An 18,955-nucleotide genomic window follows, 5' to 3' on the forward strand; every position below is an offset into this window, starting at 1 on the left:
TTCATATAATAGGGGTGAGGCAATTAAGCATTTGAATTATTGTAGGCGAAATGAGGTGTAGTCGAAATGAGGGCAAGCCGTCTCAGTACATAGTTTGTTAAATGTTATTTCTCGAATACACAAATTGCGTAACACATTCCCCGAGCACAAACCCAAATGGCCCGTCTCTTTGTGACAGGTGTTAATTAGAGAATGTATTGCCACCACATTATGTCCTTTTATGACATGTAATGAACCTAGTCAGTCCCTGGGTCTGTAACAAAAATATTGGTCTTATAAAATCAAAGTAACATAAATCTTACGAAATTCGTATTCAAAAATTGACAAAAATATAACATGAATATAATTGCCCTTTTGGGGATAATATAATATTGGGAAAATATACTTAAAAGTACATGATTAAAGGATTTCAGAATCAACTGTTTCTTGTATTTATGGCCGACTTCACACAAACTGAAAAATTAAACATATGTTTATATAGCTATAATAACATGCATGCAACCTAAATTAACATGAAATAATAATGTTGGTCATGTTTGTTAATTTGTACATTTCGTTGTTATTGGTATCCTGAGGATGTTGTAATTATACACGTGTTCTTATTTGACGTAGAATACATGAACTGGTTGAGTGACTTTCTTCCATCAGTGTGAAAGGATTGCCCACACATAAACCCTAAATCCTTTTAGTCAAACAGAAAGAAGTCATATAGATATCATATCTAACTGGTACTAAAAGTTCACTATCAATCTCCTCTGATAACAAACTGTTACATTTAATATCCCCAAGCACCAATACCCAATATGCTCATGGAGTAATTATCAGAAACCCGAATAATATCCTGTCTACATGGTCACACCCGGTGATTGTTAAGACATTCAGACAATGTGGCAGTCTGTATTCATTTCTTATACCCCAAAAGTCCCCACCAAGCTTCCTATATACATATTGTATTAAATAATACATATATACATTAAAACAGAACAAAAACGATTGGTCAACAGTTTGGTGCGGTCGATGGAAAGGTGTTCAATTACTAAGAAAAGCTATTTAACTGTTTAATACTTAATACGTGTCTTAAAATATGAATTAATTCTTAAGTTATTACATTAATGCAAATCAACCCCAACGTAGGATGTACATGACTGATTTCAAAATAGCCAAATTGACAAATTGTTTCCCATAAATCATTTAATATAGACTCACCTAACCTTTAGAATAGAGAGGCGAATCGTTTCTTAATATATTGTCTTTTGAGCCGATGGAAGTTTAAATCACTACAACCGAGTCCGAGGTGATAAAGGATTATGTGACAAAATCTGGTATCATGGCTTAACTGTATATAAGTAACACTGTCCAAGTTTAATAATCCTCTATATCAGATGACTATTCCAATTATTAATGGTATCAGGTAGGAATGACTCGGCAAAGCATTCTGTTCAACAACATATAGCCTGTATATTGGTTCGATTTCTTTAAATGTAATCACTAACAGCAAAGATGTTTTCCATCTTGTAAAAAGGTGTAATGGCTGTGTTAGTTTCTCTGTAAATTTTCTCGTGGCCTGTACCCCTTATCGCCCCACAACCCCAATTTAGTTAAGACAGCGGAACCCTTTCGTTATACAAACAGTGCTTTTTCTAACCGCGATCTAGTTAAGACAGCGGTATTATTTATATTATTGATCTGTTTCTAAAATCTGCACAAATGTTCTATTTCTTATGTAAAATGCTGTCAACATAAAGAAATACAAATTATTTCATAACACTCCAAATATAGTTGCCATAATGAAAATAGTATTAACGTATTATTGTCACGTGCAATAATACTGTTCGGTAACATTAGTAATATTTTCAAACCCCAAGAATATCTATTTACGGGTTGAAGTGGTAAAATCTATCCATATATACAAAATTGTATATTTTTGGATATACCAACTATACAAAATTGTATATTTTGGAAATACCAAATATACAAAATTGTATATTTTGTATATATTGGAATTTTCCCTTGTGTGTTCATGCACTTTGTGTGAGGCTGATTTAACTAGTCAGAACTTTTCGATTTGGTTATAGCTAGCTATAGTCCAACGAGATACCTCGTCGCAGTTTAATATTGATAACAGACATATTGTGATGACACAAGATAGCCAGTCCTTGTTTTGTTCCCCCCCTTAATACTGGGCACCAGATGCAGGCAGCGAAACAACAAGTACCATCTTTTAACGTGTTTGTGTATGCGTATGACGTAGGACACCACCTTCATAGTCTCCACAAAAGGATCTTGGTAATACATATATAAAAGGTCTGCACACTGTAATTCCACAAGACCGATTTACATAATGTGTATAGTACTGTTTTTTACATATACTGAACTGCAAAAGAAACGTCACCCAAAGTAACTTTGCATGAAAAGTTGTCATTGAAATATCTGGGTAATTTTTATCAAAGTTTCTAAAATTTAACATTACCTTGTCCGGAAAAATGAAAATTGATGAAACAAAAACAAAGCAGATGACAATAAAACCGTGAACATTATTCGGATGCTTGTGTTGTTGAGAGAGACTCGTGGGGTGGTCCGAGCATCATGGTGTGGGGTGGAATTGGTCTTGCACAGAGGGTCGGCCCTGTGGTCTTCCAGAACATCGGTCCAGGGAGAGGCAATGGTGACAAAGCAGCTCTGTACATTTATCAAGTCTTGAGACCACACGCCATACCTCATTTGGCACGTCGCCGCAACCACGAGTTTTAGCATGATAACGCCCGTGCCCACACTGCGAGAGCAACAAGAGACTTCCCCCAGCAGAATGGCAGCAGAACCATGCAGTGGCCTGCCCTCAGTCCCGATTTATCCCATTGATCACCTGTGGGATGAGATTCAAAGACGGTTGGATGACGTCCGATCAAGGCCGACAACTGAAGCTGAACTGCGTCAGGCGTTCCTGAGATTGCGGGCTCAAGTGCCTATGGCCTTCACCAACCGCCTCATCCATTCCATGTATCGACGTTGCACGGCAATCATCAATACACATGGCGGACACACGAGATACTGACTTGTGATGCCATTTTTCTTAGAGACTAGAGTTGTGTTTCACTTAAAGAACATTTGACACTTTAATTTCAACCTTGATGATCAGTTTTGCTTAGTTGCATCTTTTTAATATGTCTCAAAGTATGTTTATAGTGTTTGGACAAATAAGGTTTCTCATATATCTATCCATGATGACGTTGTTTCTTTTGCCGTTCAGAATATAATAAACTAAAAACATATTGAAGTAATTCTTATAAATATATACGTAGAAAATAATATGTTGAATTCGCCATACCGCAAACAGTTTGTTTGATAGTGGCTTCAAATACTCTCGTTGAATACAAGATTTATTGACAGGGGTGTACACATGTCTGACATGCATTAATGTCAACAGATAAATATCTTCAAACATCAGGGGCAGTTAATTCTGATCATTATTTCCGGCTAACATACATGTATAAGATCAGCTAAAGCATGTAATAGTGCAAATAAAACGTCCATAAAGTATCAATACACAGTAACTTAAGTTTACATTGTGACAATCCCACATAAACTTAAGTAAATATTATCTTGTTTTTGTTTTGTTTAACATGTTATAGGCAATGAACACATATATATACACATATGGTGTTTATTTACAAACACTGCATTTCTCTCCATATTTACAAACACTTTATTTTCATACACGACTCCTACTGATGAGTTTCCTCATCCTGCAACATGACACTGGTTTTGTGAACACATCCGCCACATTGCACCCTGACTCAATGTATTTCAGTTCAATCACATTGTTCTGCACTTCATTTCTGATGAAATGATATTTAATGTCAATGTGTTTTGATCTATGCTGAGTCACTGGATTCTTTGAGAGTGCTATCGCTCCTTCACAGTGACCAGTCATATCGCTCCACAGCTGTCGCAGGAGCTTCCCCTCTTCCCCTCGCACGTTGACAATGCCACAGTCGTCTGCTTCTTGCTTTTCCAGGAAACTAAGGGTCCGTTATCTTTCAGCTGGAATCCGTAGCCTGTGATGCTTCTGTCTGCAGATACCAGTCAGCATCACAGAATCCCACAAGTTGAAGAGGATCACATGATTTTAAAAACGTCAGTCCATGTTCAGCGGTACCTTTGATATACCTCGGAATGTGTTTTGCCATGCCCAAATGGGTCGTTGTTGTCTTAGCCGTATACTGTGACAACTTGGTCACAATATAACACAGGTCTGGTCTCGTAGCAGTCATTATATTGATCAGACTTCCAACAATCACTCTGTCGAGTCTGGGATCGCCCAGTTCAGTTGCAATTGTCTCCCTTTCTATGTCAGCGCCCAGGTCACATGGAGTTGCGTTGGGTTTACAGTCCATCATGTTGAGTGAGTGAGTGAGTTGGGTTTAACGCCGCTTTTAACAGTATTCCAGTTATATCACGGCGTGTCAGCTTAATGTGGGAGGAAAGCCCGAAGTGATGCAGGTCTCGGACGTTCACCACTTCGGTGAAACCCACGAGCACGGGTGCTGTCAAACCTAGAAACAAAATCGGGGCGAACCGGGATTCGAACCCACAATCATAGGTTTCTGGCGTGCCAAAGGAACGCAACTCTGCACAGCGAATCGCGGCGCCTTAGACGACCGGGCCACCCCAGAAGATGCTGTTGAACTTCAGCATCTTCACAATATGTCATTTCAACATTGTCGTTCTTCCACTTGAACTCTATTCCCAGAAACCATGAAAGCTTCCCCAAGTCCTTCATCTTGAACCGCTGACACAAAGAATATTTTATCCCATGAAGTATGGTCGTCTTCTCTGCACAAATGATGATGTCATCAACCCACACTACCATAATTACGAATGAATCTTCAGTCGTCTTGCAGTAGACACAAGGATCAGCAAGTGATTGGTTCAAGTTCAGATCTTCAACCAAGAACGTGTTTGAGGCCGTGCAGGGATGTCTTGAACCACCAAACAAGTTTCTCACAAGTCTGTGGCTTTACTGCAAAACCTTCCAGTTGCTGCACATATATCTCACAGTTTTTGGGTGCGTTCAAATAAGCTGTCTCAACATCCATTTGATGAACCACCATATCTTTCTGAACTGCAATGTTGTAGCAGAGTCCGAATTGACGTCATTTTAGCAGTTTGGGCAAAAGTATCTTTACAGTCGATACCATGGACCTGTGGGAATCCCTTTACAACATACCTTGCCTTGTATTTCTCAGAATCGGGGCAAGATTTCACAGCAAACACCCATCTTCCCCCCAACTGTCGATCTACCTCCTGGTAATGTGGTGATTTCAAATGTATCATTTTCTTTCAGAGCGTCCATCTCTTCACGCATTGCCTTCTTCCACTTGGGTGCATCACATGAAGACAATGCTGCAGGAATACCAGCCACTTTGTTAGTATTCCATAGCATACATTAAACTATCTTCCGTCTCAGATTCTGACATGTCAGACCCTGTGACGTATTCCTGCAGGTACTTGGGTCTGGTTGTCTCTCTCCTGGGATATCTTCTCGTTTCCTGTTCTCTGTTACCATGTTGTTGGACTTTATTCTGCACACATTCTTGCTGTCGTTTATTTTGTTTTTCAGTTTCTTCTCCACTTTCATTCTTCCTGTACACTAAATGTTCTTCATATTCTGGCTGAGATACACTTTCTTCATACTTTATTGTGAACATTACACATCTCACTTTTCTTACTTCATTTCTCTCAGGAAAGTACACAAGATATGCAGGACTTTCTCTGTCGTATCCCACAAAGAAGCCCTTCTCACTCCGTTCGTCCAGTTTCTTTTTGCTTTGGACTAATGCAAAACACGTTGTACCAAACACATGCATATTTGACAGGTTGGGCTTCTCGCCTGTCATTGCTTCAAATGGAGTTATGTTCAGTCTTTGGTTGTTACATCGATTCCTGATGTATGCTGCTGTCATAACAGCATAGGACCACAGCGAATTGGGTAATTTGGCTTCTATCAGCAGACATCTCGCCTTATCAAACAGTGAACGCCAGGCACGCTCAACAGTCCCATTTTGACGTGGTGAATATGGTGAAGACTTTAGATGTCTGATACTGTTCCTTGTAAGGATACTTCTAAACTTCTCACATGTGAACTCTGTACCATTGTCTGACCTTATTGTTCCAACTTTTCCAAAAGGTGATATATCATGATCACCGTTGCTGCGGCAGTATCACGCTTCAAGATCAGGAGATACAAGGTGATTATTCCAGACATCCTCATCAACAAATGACAATACATATCGAAAGTCACCTCCAGCTGGAGTTGTCGCTCTTCTGTCTGGATCTCTATTTCTCCACTGCAACATCTTCCCTTCGATACAGGTGTCACATAGATCAGTATCTTTACCAGCTCTCCATTCCCTTCACAATATTCTCCAGCTTCATCATATCTTTCATGTTACAATGTCCACGGATTTTGTCTTCACACTTGGATGGAGCAGTATTGTGCAAGAAGTACAGTTTCCCATGCTTGTGGATGTCAAACGTTGTACCATCTTGAGCCTTGAATTTTGCACTCTCTGGACTGGAATGAACTGATGCGCCTTTACTTGTAGCTGCTTGCACTGAAAAATGTCATGGTTGAAGGGTGTCACGTACAAAGCATTCTCCAACACAATACGTTGTTGCCGATTGCTTACATCACACAACATGACGTCAGTACTCCCTCTTCCTTGTACAATACCATTCGTTCTGCTTCCATCAGCGAATTCGATGCAGTGATCTTGTGTTTTGTCATCAAATTTCAAGAACTAGGTCTTGTCAGTAATGATATGGGCGGTTGCCCCACAATCCACGAGTAGAGTATTCACACTGTCCGCACTTACACTGGCAACATGTTATTGATCAACACTGACCTTGAATACGTATTACGAATGTTCTTGATCTTACCACAGGCAGAGTCTCGTCTACGACATACCCTGGTGTCATGGGTGGAATTCTTGCAAACATCACATCACCTACCCGATCTCTTCTGTCCACTGTAACTTGATGCAGGTTTCTTCCGTATACTATGATAATCCGTCTTGTTTCTGATGTCCACGGTAACCTTTTTATTCACCACAAGTATAACCCTGATTTGTACTCCTTCACTCCGATGCCCTGTGTCCTGGCTTCCCACATGAGAAACATTTAAGGTTCATGGCACTGTCTTCATATTTGGGTGTAGGTTGATTTTTTCCGTTTATTCATATCTTCTAAGAGCCGTTTGAACTCGACAAACGTCAGTTGCTTCTCCTTCAGCGCGATCACAGTTGAAAACTTCTTGAAAGAGGGAGGCAGTCCTTTAAGAACCATGGCTATCAATACACTGTCACTGATTGTCTCTCCTGCAAGTTTCAACGAAGTCGATGCAGTGTCTGCTCTAATTACGTAGTCCGTAACACATTCATGGTCGTCCATCTTCAACGACGTAAGCTCCATGTATAATGATATTATTCGTGGTTTACCCCATCTAATGTAGTGCTCCCGTAAAATCTCCAACGCCCGTCTCCCATCGTCTTTTGCGTCCCTCATAGTGCAAATAAAACGTCGATAAAATATCAATACACAGTAACCTAAGTTTACATTCTAACATAATAACTGCACAGACTGCTTATTTTCTCATTTGCACAAATACACTCCAGCTGTAGACAGTAGTGGGAAATAAAGGCTCCACCCATTCTATTTTCAGCCAGTCAGGAAAAGTAGTCCGTTTATGGTCGTGGTCTAATTATTTTACGGTGTATGGTATCATCAACGCCAAAATATTGGTTGTTTATGAAATCAAATGCCGCAGCCTTACTTGCAATATATTTGTGAAGCTATAAAGAAAACTGCTGATATGGATTTCTCAGAGACACGTTCATGTTGTTGGTGGGAACGTTACTGGTCAAGATATGACGGCTAATCAGGATTCCCATGTCCAGAGTAGTGGTTGAAAGGACAGGCGGAGTGAAAGAAAAATATTTAAAACTTTTAAACTGCTTCATGACAACTCAGTTTTCCAACTTAATGACAGGAGCGTCGAAAGACCATTGTCACTTTAGTATTCAGATTCTTGCAGGTTATCTGGTACATTAGTTTGTCCGACTAAAAACGATTTACATTTCTAATCCACATGTATGTACAGTGCATTATGTATGACCGATTGTACTGTTTTCTTTCCAGATGGGTTTTGTTTGCGAGAAGAAGTCCTACGTGAGTCATGCCAGAATGCTGGGTATGTTTGGGCATTTGGTTGGAGGTCTCATCAACGGACCATTGGCAGACATGTGAGTTGCCAGGACGGGGAATCTTCGATGTTAGTGAGAGAGAGAATGTTGCTGTACTAATTAAATGATTAGGGTATTCAGCAACCCATGCTTGCCATAAAAGGCGACTATGCTTGTCGTAAGAGGCGGCTAACGGGATTGGGTGGTCAGGCTCTCTGATTTGGCTGATGCATGTCATCGATCCCGATTGTGTGGATCGATGCTCATGGTGTCACTCACTGGATTGTGTGGTCCAGACTCTATTATTTACAGACCGCCGTATAGCTGGAATATTGCTGAGTGTGGCACATTCCAGTTAAATGACGTCGCCCTGTAAATAATCGCGTCTGGACCTCCCAATCCACGATTCACGCCGTCAGGGTAGGATGACAAACAATCAACCGAACCTGACCTCAATAAATCCTTACTAAGGTGTCACTGATTGACTATATTTTTGTTCCCTTATTTATGACATAATGTATTCTGAAAACAGCAATTAATACAAATATACCATTTTATGCATCCGACCGTAAACCTGTGTGCCTTACTTTGAATATTGATAGATTCGTGATTGATGACAAACAGGTATCTATCCACGCAATAAAGTGGCGCATGATTAATGACTTAGTGCTGAAATTGTATGCAACTGAGGTTGACAACATGCTGTGTGGAACCTATCCGGACACTAATTAGTTTGGCAACACCGTCTCGGCAGAAACAACCGACCGTCCACTATGTGCTATCGGGGTTAAATGGTTAATACCTGGCTCTTAATTTGTTAAAAGAGTGTCCTCGCGAAATCATTTATCACTGCTCTTCCTGAAACTACTCTCTGCAGATGTGTATATAACCTGTTGTGATCTAAATGATTGTATCTAACACAACTCTTCGACATGACTGCAGGAAATAAATAAATAAGATTCATTAATTCACTAACTGTGTACATGGTACTGTTTGTGTGCCACAATGGCCCTCTGTTATGTCGTGAAGTGCCTGTATCTCATTATACACTAAGATATGCCTGGTGGAAAAACGACACATTCATTCATAAATTCTGTATACTATTATGCAGAATGTTGCAGATTATCTTGTCTTTTCTGCAGGTTTGGAAGACGACCAAATATAATCTGCAACATGTTCATGCTGGTGCTGCTCAGTATCTGTCTGGTGTGGTCGAACTCAGCCCCTGTGGTCCTCTTCCTTGATTTCGCGATCCACATCTGTTGCATTGGCCAGTATCTCGTGTGCTTCGTATTTGGTATGTCTATGAACTACATATGTATTTGTGGACGTCTCCAGCTTTAATTCACTTTCACAGCCTGGCTGTATTATCAGGACGCAATGTTTCGCGTAATAATACGCAAATAACGTATGAGACAATGACATGCCAAGCGATGCTTTTTGCAGACAATTGCAAAGATTGTTTGTGTTTGTGGACAAATTGAAGCGTATGGAAGAGAATGGGATTCAGCCTCTCAACCCTGACCATGATTTGTTTTAAACTTTTCTGAGCAGTCATATCGACGACATTGAACAGATGCAATAGGTATCGAAATGACACCCGCATCTATTACATGAAGACACTGAAATCTGAAATGTTTTAATATGATCCTAAGAATGGTCTTTATTGAATTTTCTCGAAGAATAAGAGCAATTTAATCTGGGCCTCTAACCTCTTTCAAATACCAGAGAACACATGCATTGTGAAGCCGACCTTTTTCCTTATGCAGTGCAGTCATGTCAACAATATCCTACAGTTAGCAGCGTAGAGTGTACACGCCGGAAAACATCCTTTTGACGATTTTATAGACTCGGTGAGATTCGTAAATTCAGTTACTAAAGACCATTGTCGTCATTATCTAAGAAAATCACTGTCCTGTATAAGAGGTAACACATACTATTTATGACTTTTTTTTATGTCGCGTCCAAGATTATTGCACTTATATAGCGACGTGCATGGACGTGTGTGTGTGGCTGCTTGTACTAGTCCGGACTCATGCCGATTAATAGTGCTAGCACACTGAGATACCATGCCGCAGTTTAACATGAATACCCCACTCAGACACAGTATACTGACTCCGAGCCGACCAGTCCTTGTTTTATCCCCTAATGCCGAGCGCCAGACAGGGTAACAACAAGTACCATATTATAACGACTTTTGGTATAACGCGGCCGGGGATCGAACCCCGGGCCTTCCGCTCTCCGGGCGGACGCTCTACCACTAGACCACGGAGGCGGTCCCTTTTCTTGGTAAAGCATGTAAAACAAGAAAGTTTAAAAACCGCGGAGAACATCAAACAGCAATGATAAATCTTCATCAAGGTTTAATTATTGATTGTAAAGTATTTGCATCAACAATCTAATGTTAAATTACCTTTCCCTAACTACATACATATAGTATTTGCATCACCAATGATTATCTAAAGTTTAATTTCCTTTCCCTGAATACATATATACTATCAACTCCCCGTAAATTATATTAATTCATTAATGCTTTTATTCTCGACTGAATCAATACATGAACTAATTTGCTTTAACGATGACGTCAACTGGAGGCTGCTAACCAAAGTACCGCACCCAATGAGGTCTGTGTGGATGGGTAACTTAGGTTAATGAAAGTACGACGTAACCACGTTAACATGTGTTAACATGGCGTTAAAAATTGAGGTTGGGCCATTGATTGTGCCTCCCACCACCCGTGTTTCAGAATGAACTATTAAACAATGATACGCATCGGGATTGCGGGGAAACATACACGATTCGTTCTGGTTGCATATTCATGGATCAGTCACCAAGTCATATGTCATTAACTGTTTGTGTCTTTGTGTCTGGTATATCCACCATTAACCAGAATGTGTCATATCTACAAAAATGCATACAAGCTAAGTATTTGCCCACTTAATTTCGTGGGTCCAGTTTTATATGATCACCTGCATAACTGTATATATATATATATATATATATATATATATATATATATATATATATATACATATATATATATATATATATATATATATATATATATATATATATATATATATATATATAACAGGGATTATAGACTCCTTTGTATATTACAGACTGACTTTGTAATTAGATGAACATGTTCTTCGGCGACGTACAGGCATCAACCACTCCGTCAGTAGTGATAAACAGTTACAACGAATTATCAGAATTAACCCTATGTACTTGTATTCATGAATACAGTAAAATGTCATTTACAAAATAGAAACCAAACAACTTTATATTATATTGACTCTAAAAGTTGGTTTGTTGGTTTGTTGTTTTACGCCGCACTTAGCAATATTCCAGCTACATGACGACGGTCTGTAAATAATCTGTAATAAAGTCTGGACTAGACAATCCAGTGATTGACATCAGATGGCATTATTCCAGAAGTTAGTTGGTGTAAAGTCATATATCCAGTACTGGTCATTTTAGTAGATGGCACTTACATGTATGTCCCTTGCATGTCTTCTTAAAACGCGTGGTACATTAAGGAAGAGGAATTCTCTCCACAGATAACAGTAGCAGTAGCAGTAGTAGTAGTCTCTCCACATGTAACTACTGGTAGTAGTAGTGGTAGTATTCTCTCCACAGGTAACTAGTAGTAGTAGTAGTAGTAGTAGTAGTAGTAGTAGTAGTATGTACAGCTAAAACAAAATGCAGCAAAGAGGGTATGGGTGATCCTGCAAAAGTCAGACTGGTTAGGCACATCATCGGCTCAGGGCCCTTGCCCCCTCTACACGCAGCCCAGACAGCGAATGGGACTTCTCCAAAGAAGGCGCTGCCTAGTCAAACCCACCCAGAACTTTTCGGAGAATGTGAAGACTCCCCAACACTGCAGACTTCTGCATTACCCAGATTGTCAGAAGGGCTGTATTCCTGGTAGCAAACACGGGTACGCCCCCAATGTCAGTCAGCAGATTTGGAGATACCAAACCTAAGGCACCAAGACCAATGGGGAGTCGGACAACTTGGTACTTGAGATGCAAGTGTGACATTCGAAAGCGAGTATTTGCCATGTTTTTCCTCAGTCTTGTCAAACACATTAGTGTCAAAGGGGACAGAAAATTCAATGATATAAATGATTTCATTGGATTAATCAAAAAGGGCAAGATCAGGTTTGTTGGCCTGGATACGTCTGAGGCTGTAAATGGGCCTATTCCAAAGGATTTTGTATTTATCATTTTCCATGACGCCCTCTGCATATTCTGGGTCGTACCATGGATGGACCTCTGTGTCAAAACCACAAGCATGGCATAAAATGATCGAGCCACCCCATCATTTCGCTTAAGATACAAGCGAAGGACTCTGCGGGATTGCTGATCTTCTCAACACATTATCATTATTATTATTATTATTATTATTATTATTATTATTATTATAAATGACAAGGTATATCTTGAACAATCGTTCTATTTAGCTATTACTATGTGTGTCGTAATGGGCAACTGAACGAATCGGGTTGTCCAGTTTAGTGACTTGTTGATTGTGTGCCATCGTATCACGACTATGTGGATCTCTGCACATAATATTAACCACTGGATTGTCTGATACAGATTCGACTTTATACAGTCCGCTGTCATTACATAGCTGAGTTTGGCATTAAACAACAAAGACTACGATGTGGTACTCTCAACGTGTATATATGTAATCCACATTCCCGTGAGTGTAGTGCTATATGTATCTTGAAACAGGCATGGAGATAGTCGGTCCCTCTAAGCGTATGTGGGCAGGTGTTGCCATGAACCTCTTCTGGAGCGCGGGGAACATGGTCACAGCACTTTCGGCATATCTCTTCAGGGACTGGAGGACTCGACAGCTGATTGTCAGTGTCCCGGCAGTTGTCTTTGCTTATTTATAGTAAGTATTGGAATTTGACGTACTCTATACGTATCACAAATATGAAACTATTTAAGGTACAATCTATGTATAGAAACTTGCAATGAAACAGTAGTATTGCTTTTTTATATTCCCATATCGGAGTAATACATGTACATGCCTGATATCGGAATAATAATAACCTGTCGTGTATCAAAAGTCAATGTAGTCTACTAAATGAGACCATAAATTTTAGCATCTACGTTAAATGCTTCAGTTGGTGAATTACTAACATATGATTGTTCAAGCATAGAAATATTATTTTAAATTACATTCATAAAATTATATATTCAAAGAACAAGTATTTCCTGACATTATAAACATGTGATATGGTTCATTATATCTTTTTGGGATTGACTGGAAAGCTCTCTCAATTTAATCATGATAACCAGGTTTATATTTTTTCATCACAGTTTTATCCCAGAGTCTCCAAGATGGCTTTTGAAACATGGCAAACAAGAAGAAGCTAAAAGGATAGTTGCAAATATTGCGAAGAAGAACAAAGTACAAATAGATCCACAAATACTTGATGAGGTCAATATCGAAAAGGAAGAGGTATTACAAGAACCATTCTGGAATCTTTTGAAGTCTTCTGTGATGAGGCGTCGAATGATGATCATCTGCTATAATTGGTACGAGTTTGTTCCCTACATAAGTTCTGACCAAATTTTAAATAAATAGAAACAAACTAGTAAAAACAATTCAGCTAGTAAATTCTTTCAGCACTATATAATGTGAATCGTGAAGGCCACCTGTTGTTAGTTTATGGAGAGATTGTTAATAGTCGTTAAGTCCTTTCCGAATTGTGCAGATCGATGCTCGTGTCAATCACAGTATTGTCTGGTTCAGACTCGATTATTTACAGACCGCCGTCATAAAGCTGGAATGTTGCTGAGTGCGGCGTTAAACAACAAAAAAAGGAAGAGAATATTCCAGTGAAGAAACGTTTTACATAGGATTCAACATAAACATCTTGGTTTTTTTCAATTTGTACGAGTAAGCGAGGGAACCTTTAAACATACTTAAACATTACTTTCGTTAAAGAGAAGAAAACTTATTGTCATTGGGTTTTTTCAGGTTTGCAGTTGGAATGGGCTTCTATGGCCTTAGTATGAACGTCACCAATCTCTCCGGTAACATCTACATCAACTTCCTCTTGTTCGTTATCGCAGAAGCAGTTGCCTACATTTCCTGTTTTTTCCTGATGGATCGTATTGGCCGCAAGCTGCTGTTGTGTATATCTCTGTTGCTAACAGGGGCAGCTTGCATTTTTCCTTTGATTCCAGTGCTAGCTTCAGATACACGTAAGTGCCATTATCAAAAATCACTAACGTGTTTATAAGTGTTTGTAGAAATACTGGAACAAGGGTTAAGGTGTCATTTTCAAGACTTCACACATTAGCATGTCCATAATAATTATTCGTACAAAATAAAAAAGAAACATATTCATTGCAAACAATCTTTAAATATGATGTACTTTGTATCACGGGGTAAAGGCATATATATTAAAATAGTCTCTTATGGCCACATGCAGGACAAGACAGGGTAAGACCTCAAAGGCACGGCTCAGTACTAGCAACGTCTTGCTTGACACTAAAACCTGAAGACATGTCCATTCCTTTTTCGATGAGAGATATATCGCAGGTACCAGCAAATGTACCACCAAATCCCTGAGATTACCCATAACTCCTAATAATTATCCATTGTTTTACTCCACAAGCGGAGAAATGGGCCATTAACCTCCTCGCCATTATAGGAAACATGTGTGCCTCTGCTGCCATGTGTGCCGTCTACACCTTCACAGCTGAACTCATGCCAACCACATCAAGGACATTTGGCATGTCAATGAGTTCCGTCTGCTGTAGAGTTGGAAGTATACTTTCCCCCTACATTGTTGGCTTGGCAAGTTTTACCAAATCTTTGCTTTTGCAGGTTTTACATGTTTCGTTTTAACTGAGATAACTGAATTAAATGAATTGATAAATGAATTTTGGACTTTATGATCACCTTAAGATTTTATACTTTGATTTCCGTTATCATATGAAATAGATGACATACAAATAACCCCTACATTTCAGACGATGTACATATCAGGACGTTTCGGACAGATTCTCCCCATGCTGGTGTTCGGGGCTATCGCCATCATAGCGGCCCTTCTGGGTCTGCTTCTTCCGGAAACGCTGAACAAAAAGCTACCGGAAACCACCAAGGAAGCTGAGATGCTCGGGACGTAAGTAGTTTTGATAACTATCACTTCAGTCTCAGGTCAATAGCAGACTTATCTGAGGTAAGGGACTTGAGTTTCAATCCAATTTCAGTTCAGGTTTCAATGCTGTTTTATTAGTCCAGCTTCAGTTCAATTTCAGTCAAATTACGGTTTCAGTCGCATGATTGGTTTCTTTTTCGGTAAATCTTTTATTCATCTGGGTCAAATTAAACAAGAACACATTGAATATAGAGTCAAACCTTATCATATTTATATGCATACGTTTCACTAATACAATCTGATAATGATCCCACGAACATTTCCTTTCTAAATGTAATAGTGGAATAGAGACATATTTTAGATTTGTGTGAAGCACCAGATTCGTTGCTTTCAGGAACGTGTACAACGAAGAAGTTGCAGATGCATCTCCTGTACGAGCTGAGCTGCTTCCACTGGAATCTGAGTCCGAGACGAAAGAAGGCAAAGCTGAAGATTCTAACAATGTCCTACTTGTGTGAAACAATTCTCTGGAAATATTCACATGTCATGAATATAAAAAAAAATCCAATTAGGAGATATGTGAAGAGAGTTTCAAGTGTCCAAAATTGCTCATTAAGCGTCAGCGAATTCCTGCAGTTTCCAATTTTATATTATTGATTCTCTCACTATGTTTTGTCAGTTTTACTCATCTTTCTCGTTACATGTATTATAATTCAACCTCAATTCAAGTCATGTTTCTGAAAAAAAATATTCTAGTTGTAAACTAGATCATATTTTCCGCCACACAACTTTCTGGGGTCGGAAGTGGGATGACACAGATGATGTTGGAAATTCCCAGAGGGATCAACCAGAGTGACAGCCTGTGTTTCAGACACTGCAAACACGAAAACGTCGGGTTTTTTCCGTATATGGTCATTGGACGGAAAAACGACGTTATTTGGACGTTTTCAAACGATCGTTTTTCCGTCCAAATAACGTCGTTATTTGACATCGGAATTTACTGGGAGAGAACGATATCATCAAGCTCCTCCCTTTCTTGATTGACATTGTCAATCAAGCAACAGCGTCTACCGGTATTTCTACTTCTCAGATTTCATTGGTCAGTTCTCGCGTGTTAGATTACAGGCCCGCGTTTGACGCTGCACTCGAAGCGCTTAGCGGAAGTATTGAAATCAATCGTTCTGCGCATGCGGATTACTTAATGCCTTGTCCAAATTTTCCGTTTTGTGCATGTGCGATTTCGCGTATTGTTTCCGAGATTTCATGTCACCACTATTTGACAATGATTCATAAACACAGTCTCGTGAAAGTTCGGAATCGTACAATTCCAAACTGGTGATGCCTATTCAGTGATGTGGGAGATTCCGAGATGAACCTATTCTATGGCTATAGGCTGCCACCCAAACCGATCCAAACTGTATCGTGTTGTCTTCAGAAATACAAATTTCTTTCAATATTTATACTACGAGATAGTAAGGGTAAGGCTTACTCACCGGTGGAACGTAGACAATATCACTAATACAGATATAACGTATTTGAATGTTAATACTAAAGACAAACACTCATTATTTTTGCAGTATAACGATATAACTCTAATACACGTTTATTGGTAACTTTCGTCAGTTTTGCTCTTCATTTTAATAACTTTGTTTTCACATATACATGTAGCAATACCCGACAAGCCTGTCATACATAATTATTGGGCAGTTTTCAATCTTGTACTGACTTACTCTGGTGTTCCTGAGCGAAGCTTATTGGCTTGGGTGTCACACCCCGTTTTTCTGGTAATCCTATTATTACTTTATTGTTTATGTAATGACACCCTGTACACTGGATCACGGCTCCGTGACTATCCATAACAACCAAGATGAACATTCAGTTCAAGTAAAATAATGAGTTTGTTTTGACGCCACAGTCAGTCAAAAAACAATGCTGTGGGGTTTGATTACACACTTCTAGCAGGTCGAACATCGTGGATCCTCATTTTGAGAATCAAAGTTCATATGCTAATCCATCGGCGAATACCGACCCGCTCAAGGTAACCTTACTTGTTGCTAAAACTATCATCTATACCCCACTCTCACCCCCCTCCCCCACCCCCACCCTTGTTAAGCAAGCCTAAAAGAAAAAGAAGTTTGCTTGCTGGTATTATGCTGTTTTTTCATACCCAAATGAAATTTCAATATGGTTTAAAAGAGTTTATACATTATCAAGGAATTATTTTATCAAATATACAATTATTTTTTAATTAGGTTAGATAATTCTGTTTGGATTTACATTTCAACTGTTTTTCTCGAAAGTAAATGGTAACTGTTGTGTATGTTATCATTTCTCTATACATATACATCTCTAAATAAATATATATTTACAGAAGTCACAAAGAATAACTTAAAACATTACTCACCTAACTTCATGATGTATCCAGGTTCATAAATATAGCACTTTGCGTGATGAATATATTAACTTCACTGATAAAATATATTCTCTCACAAGATATTTCTATGTCCACTTGTGTACACAGCTTGTTGAGGAGAGAAAACAAGTCGAAGTGGGAGAACCATGGAATATGAACTGTAGCTAAAAATGAGATTGTTTATCTTTATTCAAGTTAGCAAGAAATCCTAAACCATCCAGATGACGGAGAATGTCTTCCGCACCTCACCCCAACCCCCCAGTGTGTTAATTAATTGTCCATCAGAAAATTGGTGTTGACAGCAACAGAGATCTTAGATGTGCTCGGATCGAGCACTGCTAAGGGGGTTTGTACGTAGGACTGTAGTCTGTCTTACAGACCCTGATACATTTATATCAACTACAGCCCATGCAATCTATAATGCTTGGCAAGTCTAGATTACTGCAGTATCACTGGGCTCCCTTTTTATTAGATTTTTATTAAGATAACTGAACAACTGTTTTTTTCTGTACGATATGTTCATTTCAGAGACTATATGTTAGTCTAGTAGGACTGGTCAACTCCGCGCTACCGCAGAATGTTCTTCCAACTCTGCAGGGGGCATTCGTCTATCATACTATCTTACCGCATATCACCATGCTTCTCATGCTAAAGACGTGTCCTTTTTTGCCGTAACTGTATTGATATACACGACACTATGTTCCTACAACAGCTGCTGAAAAGACTACTGTTATAAACTGCAACCAGCAAGACACAATGCGTATATTATTTTTGAAGTCAGATCAACTTTCGACGTTTCAAATCTTCCAACACGTATAAATTGTCCCGTGTTGATAGTTGTACAATGGTCTCTGTTGTTTGCACACTGTTTGTTTGTTATTGCGCGCTGTAAACAACGGTAACATGTTCGCGAGTAAATTGCACCATAAAGAAAGCGTTAGCCCCTTACTGCACGAACTCAAACAAGGGAAGATAGTGTTTCCATTTGTTTTTCTTGTGTCGACCAGTGTCATTTCTCGGTCATTTCTATGGTTTTGAATGCTTTCTTCAATGATACCGTTACACCAAGGTGTGCGCGAGGTATTCATGCTCGAATACAAAGGAGGGGGCAAGGATGCAACCCCTTACACCCTATTTGAAACAATCATGTTTATGTATACTAGTATATAT

General features: G+C 39.2%; 1 protein-coding gene across 1 annotated transcript in view; it reads left to right on the top strand.

Annotated features, from left to right (window-relative positions):
* LOC124112490 (organic cation transporter protein-like) overlaps positions 1-16,273 on the top strand; it is a 29,725-nt gene extending 13,452 nt beyond the window's left edge. The window contains exons 4-10 of the mRNA XM_048384238.1: positions 8,197-8,300; positions 9,383-9,537; positions 12,983-13,148; positions 13,580-13,798; positions 14,244-14,470; positions 14,887-15,396; positions 15,767-16,273. Of these exons, the coding sequence (XP_048240195.1) occupies positions 8,197-8,300; positions 9,383-9,537; positions 12,983-13,148; positions 13,580-13,798; positions 14,244-14,470; positions 14,887-15,119 (1,104 nt within the window). The 3' untranslated portion in view covers positions 15,120-15,396; positions 15,767-16,273. The remainder of the gene's footprint in view (positions 1-8,196; positions 8,301-9,382; positions 9,538-12,982; positions 13,149-13,579; positions 13,799-14,243; positions 14,471-14,886; positions 15,397-15,766) is intronic.
* Positions 16,274-18,955: the final 2,682 nt, after the last annotated feature.

The sequence above is a fragment of the Haliotis rufescens genome, unplaced genomic scaffold, assembly GCF_023055435.1.
Source record: "Haliotis rufescens isolate VD_foot unplaced genomic scaffold, xgHalRufe1.0.p SCAF_5, whole genome shotgun sequence".
NCBI classification, from domain to species: Eukaryota; Metazoa; Mollusca; class Gastropoda; order Lepetellida; family Haliotidae; genus Haliotis; species Haliotis rufescens.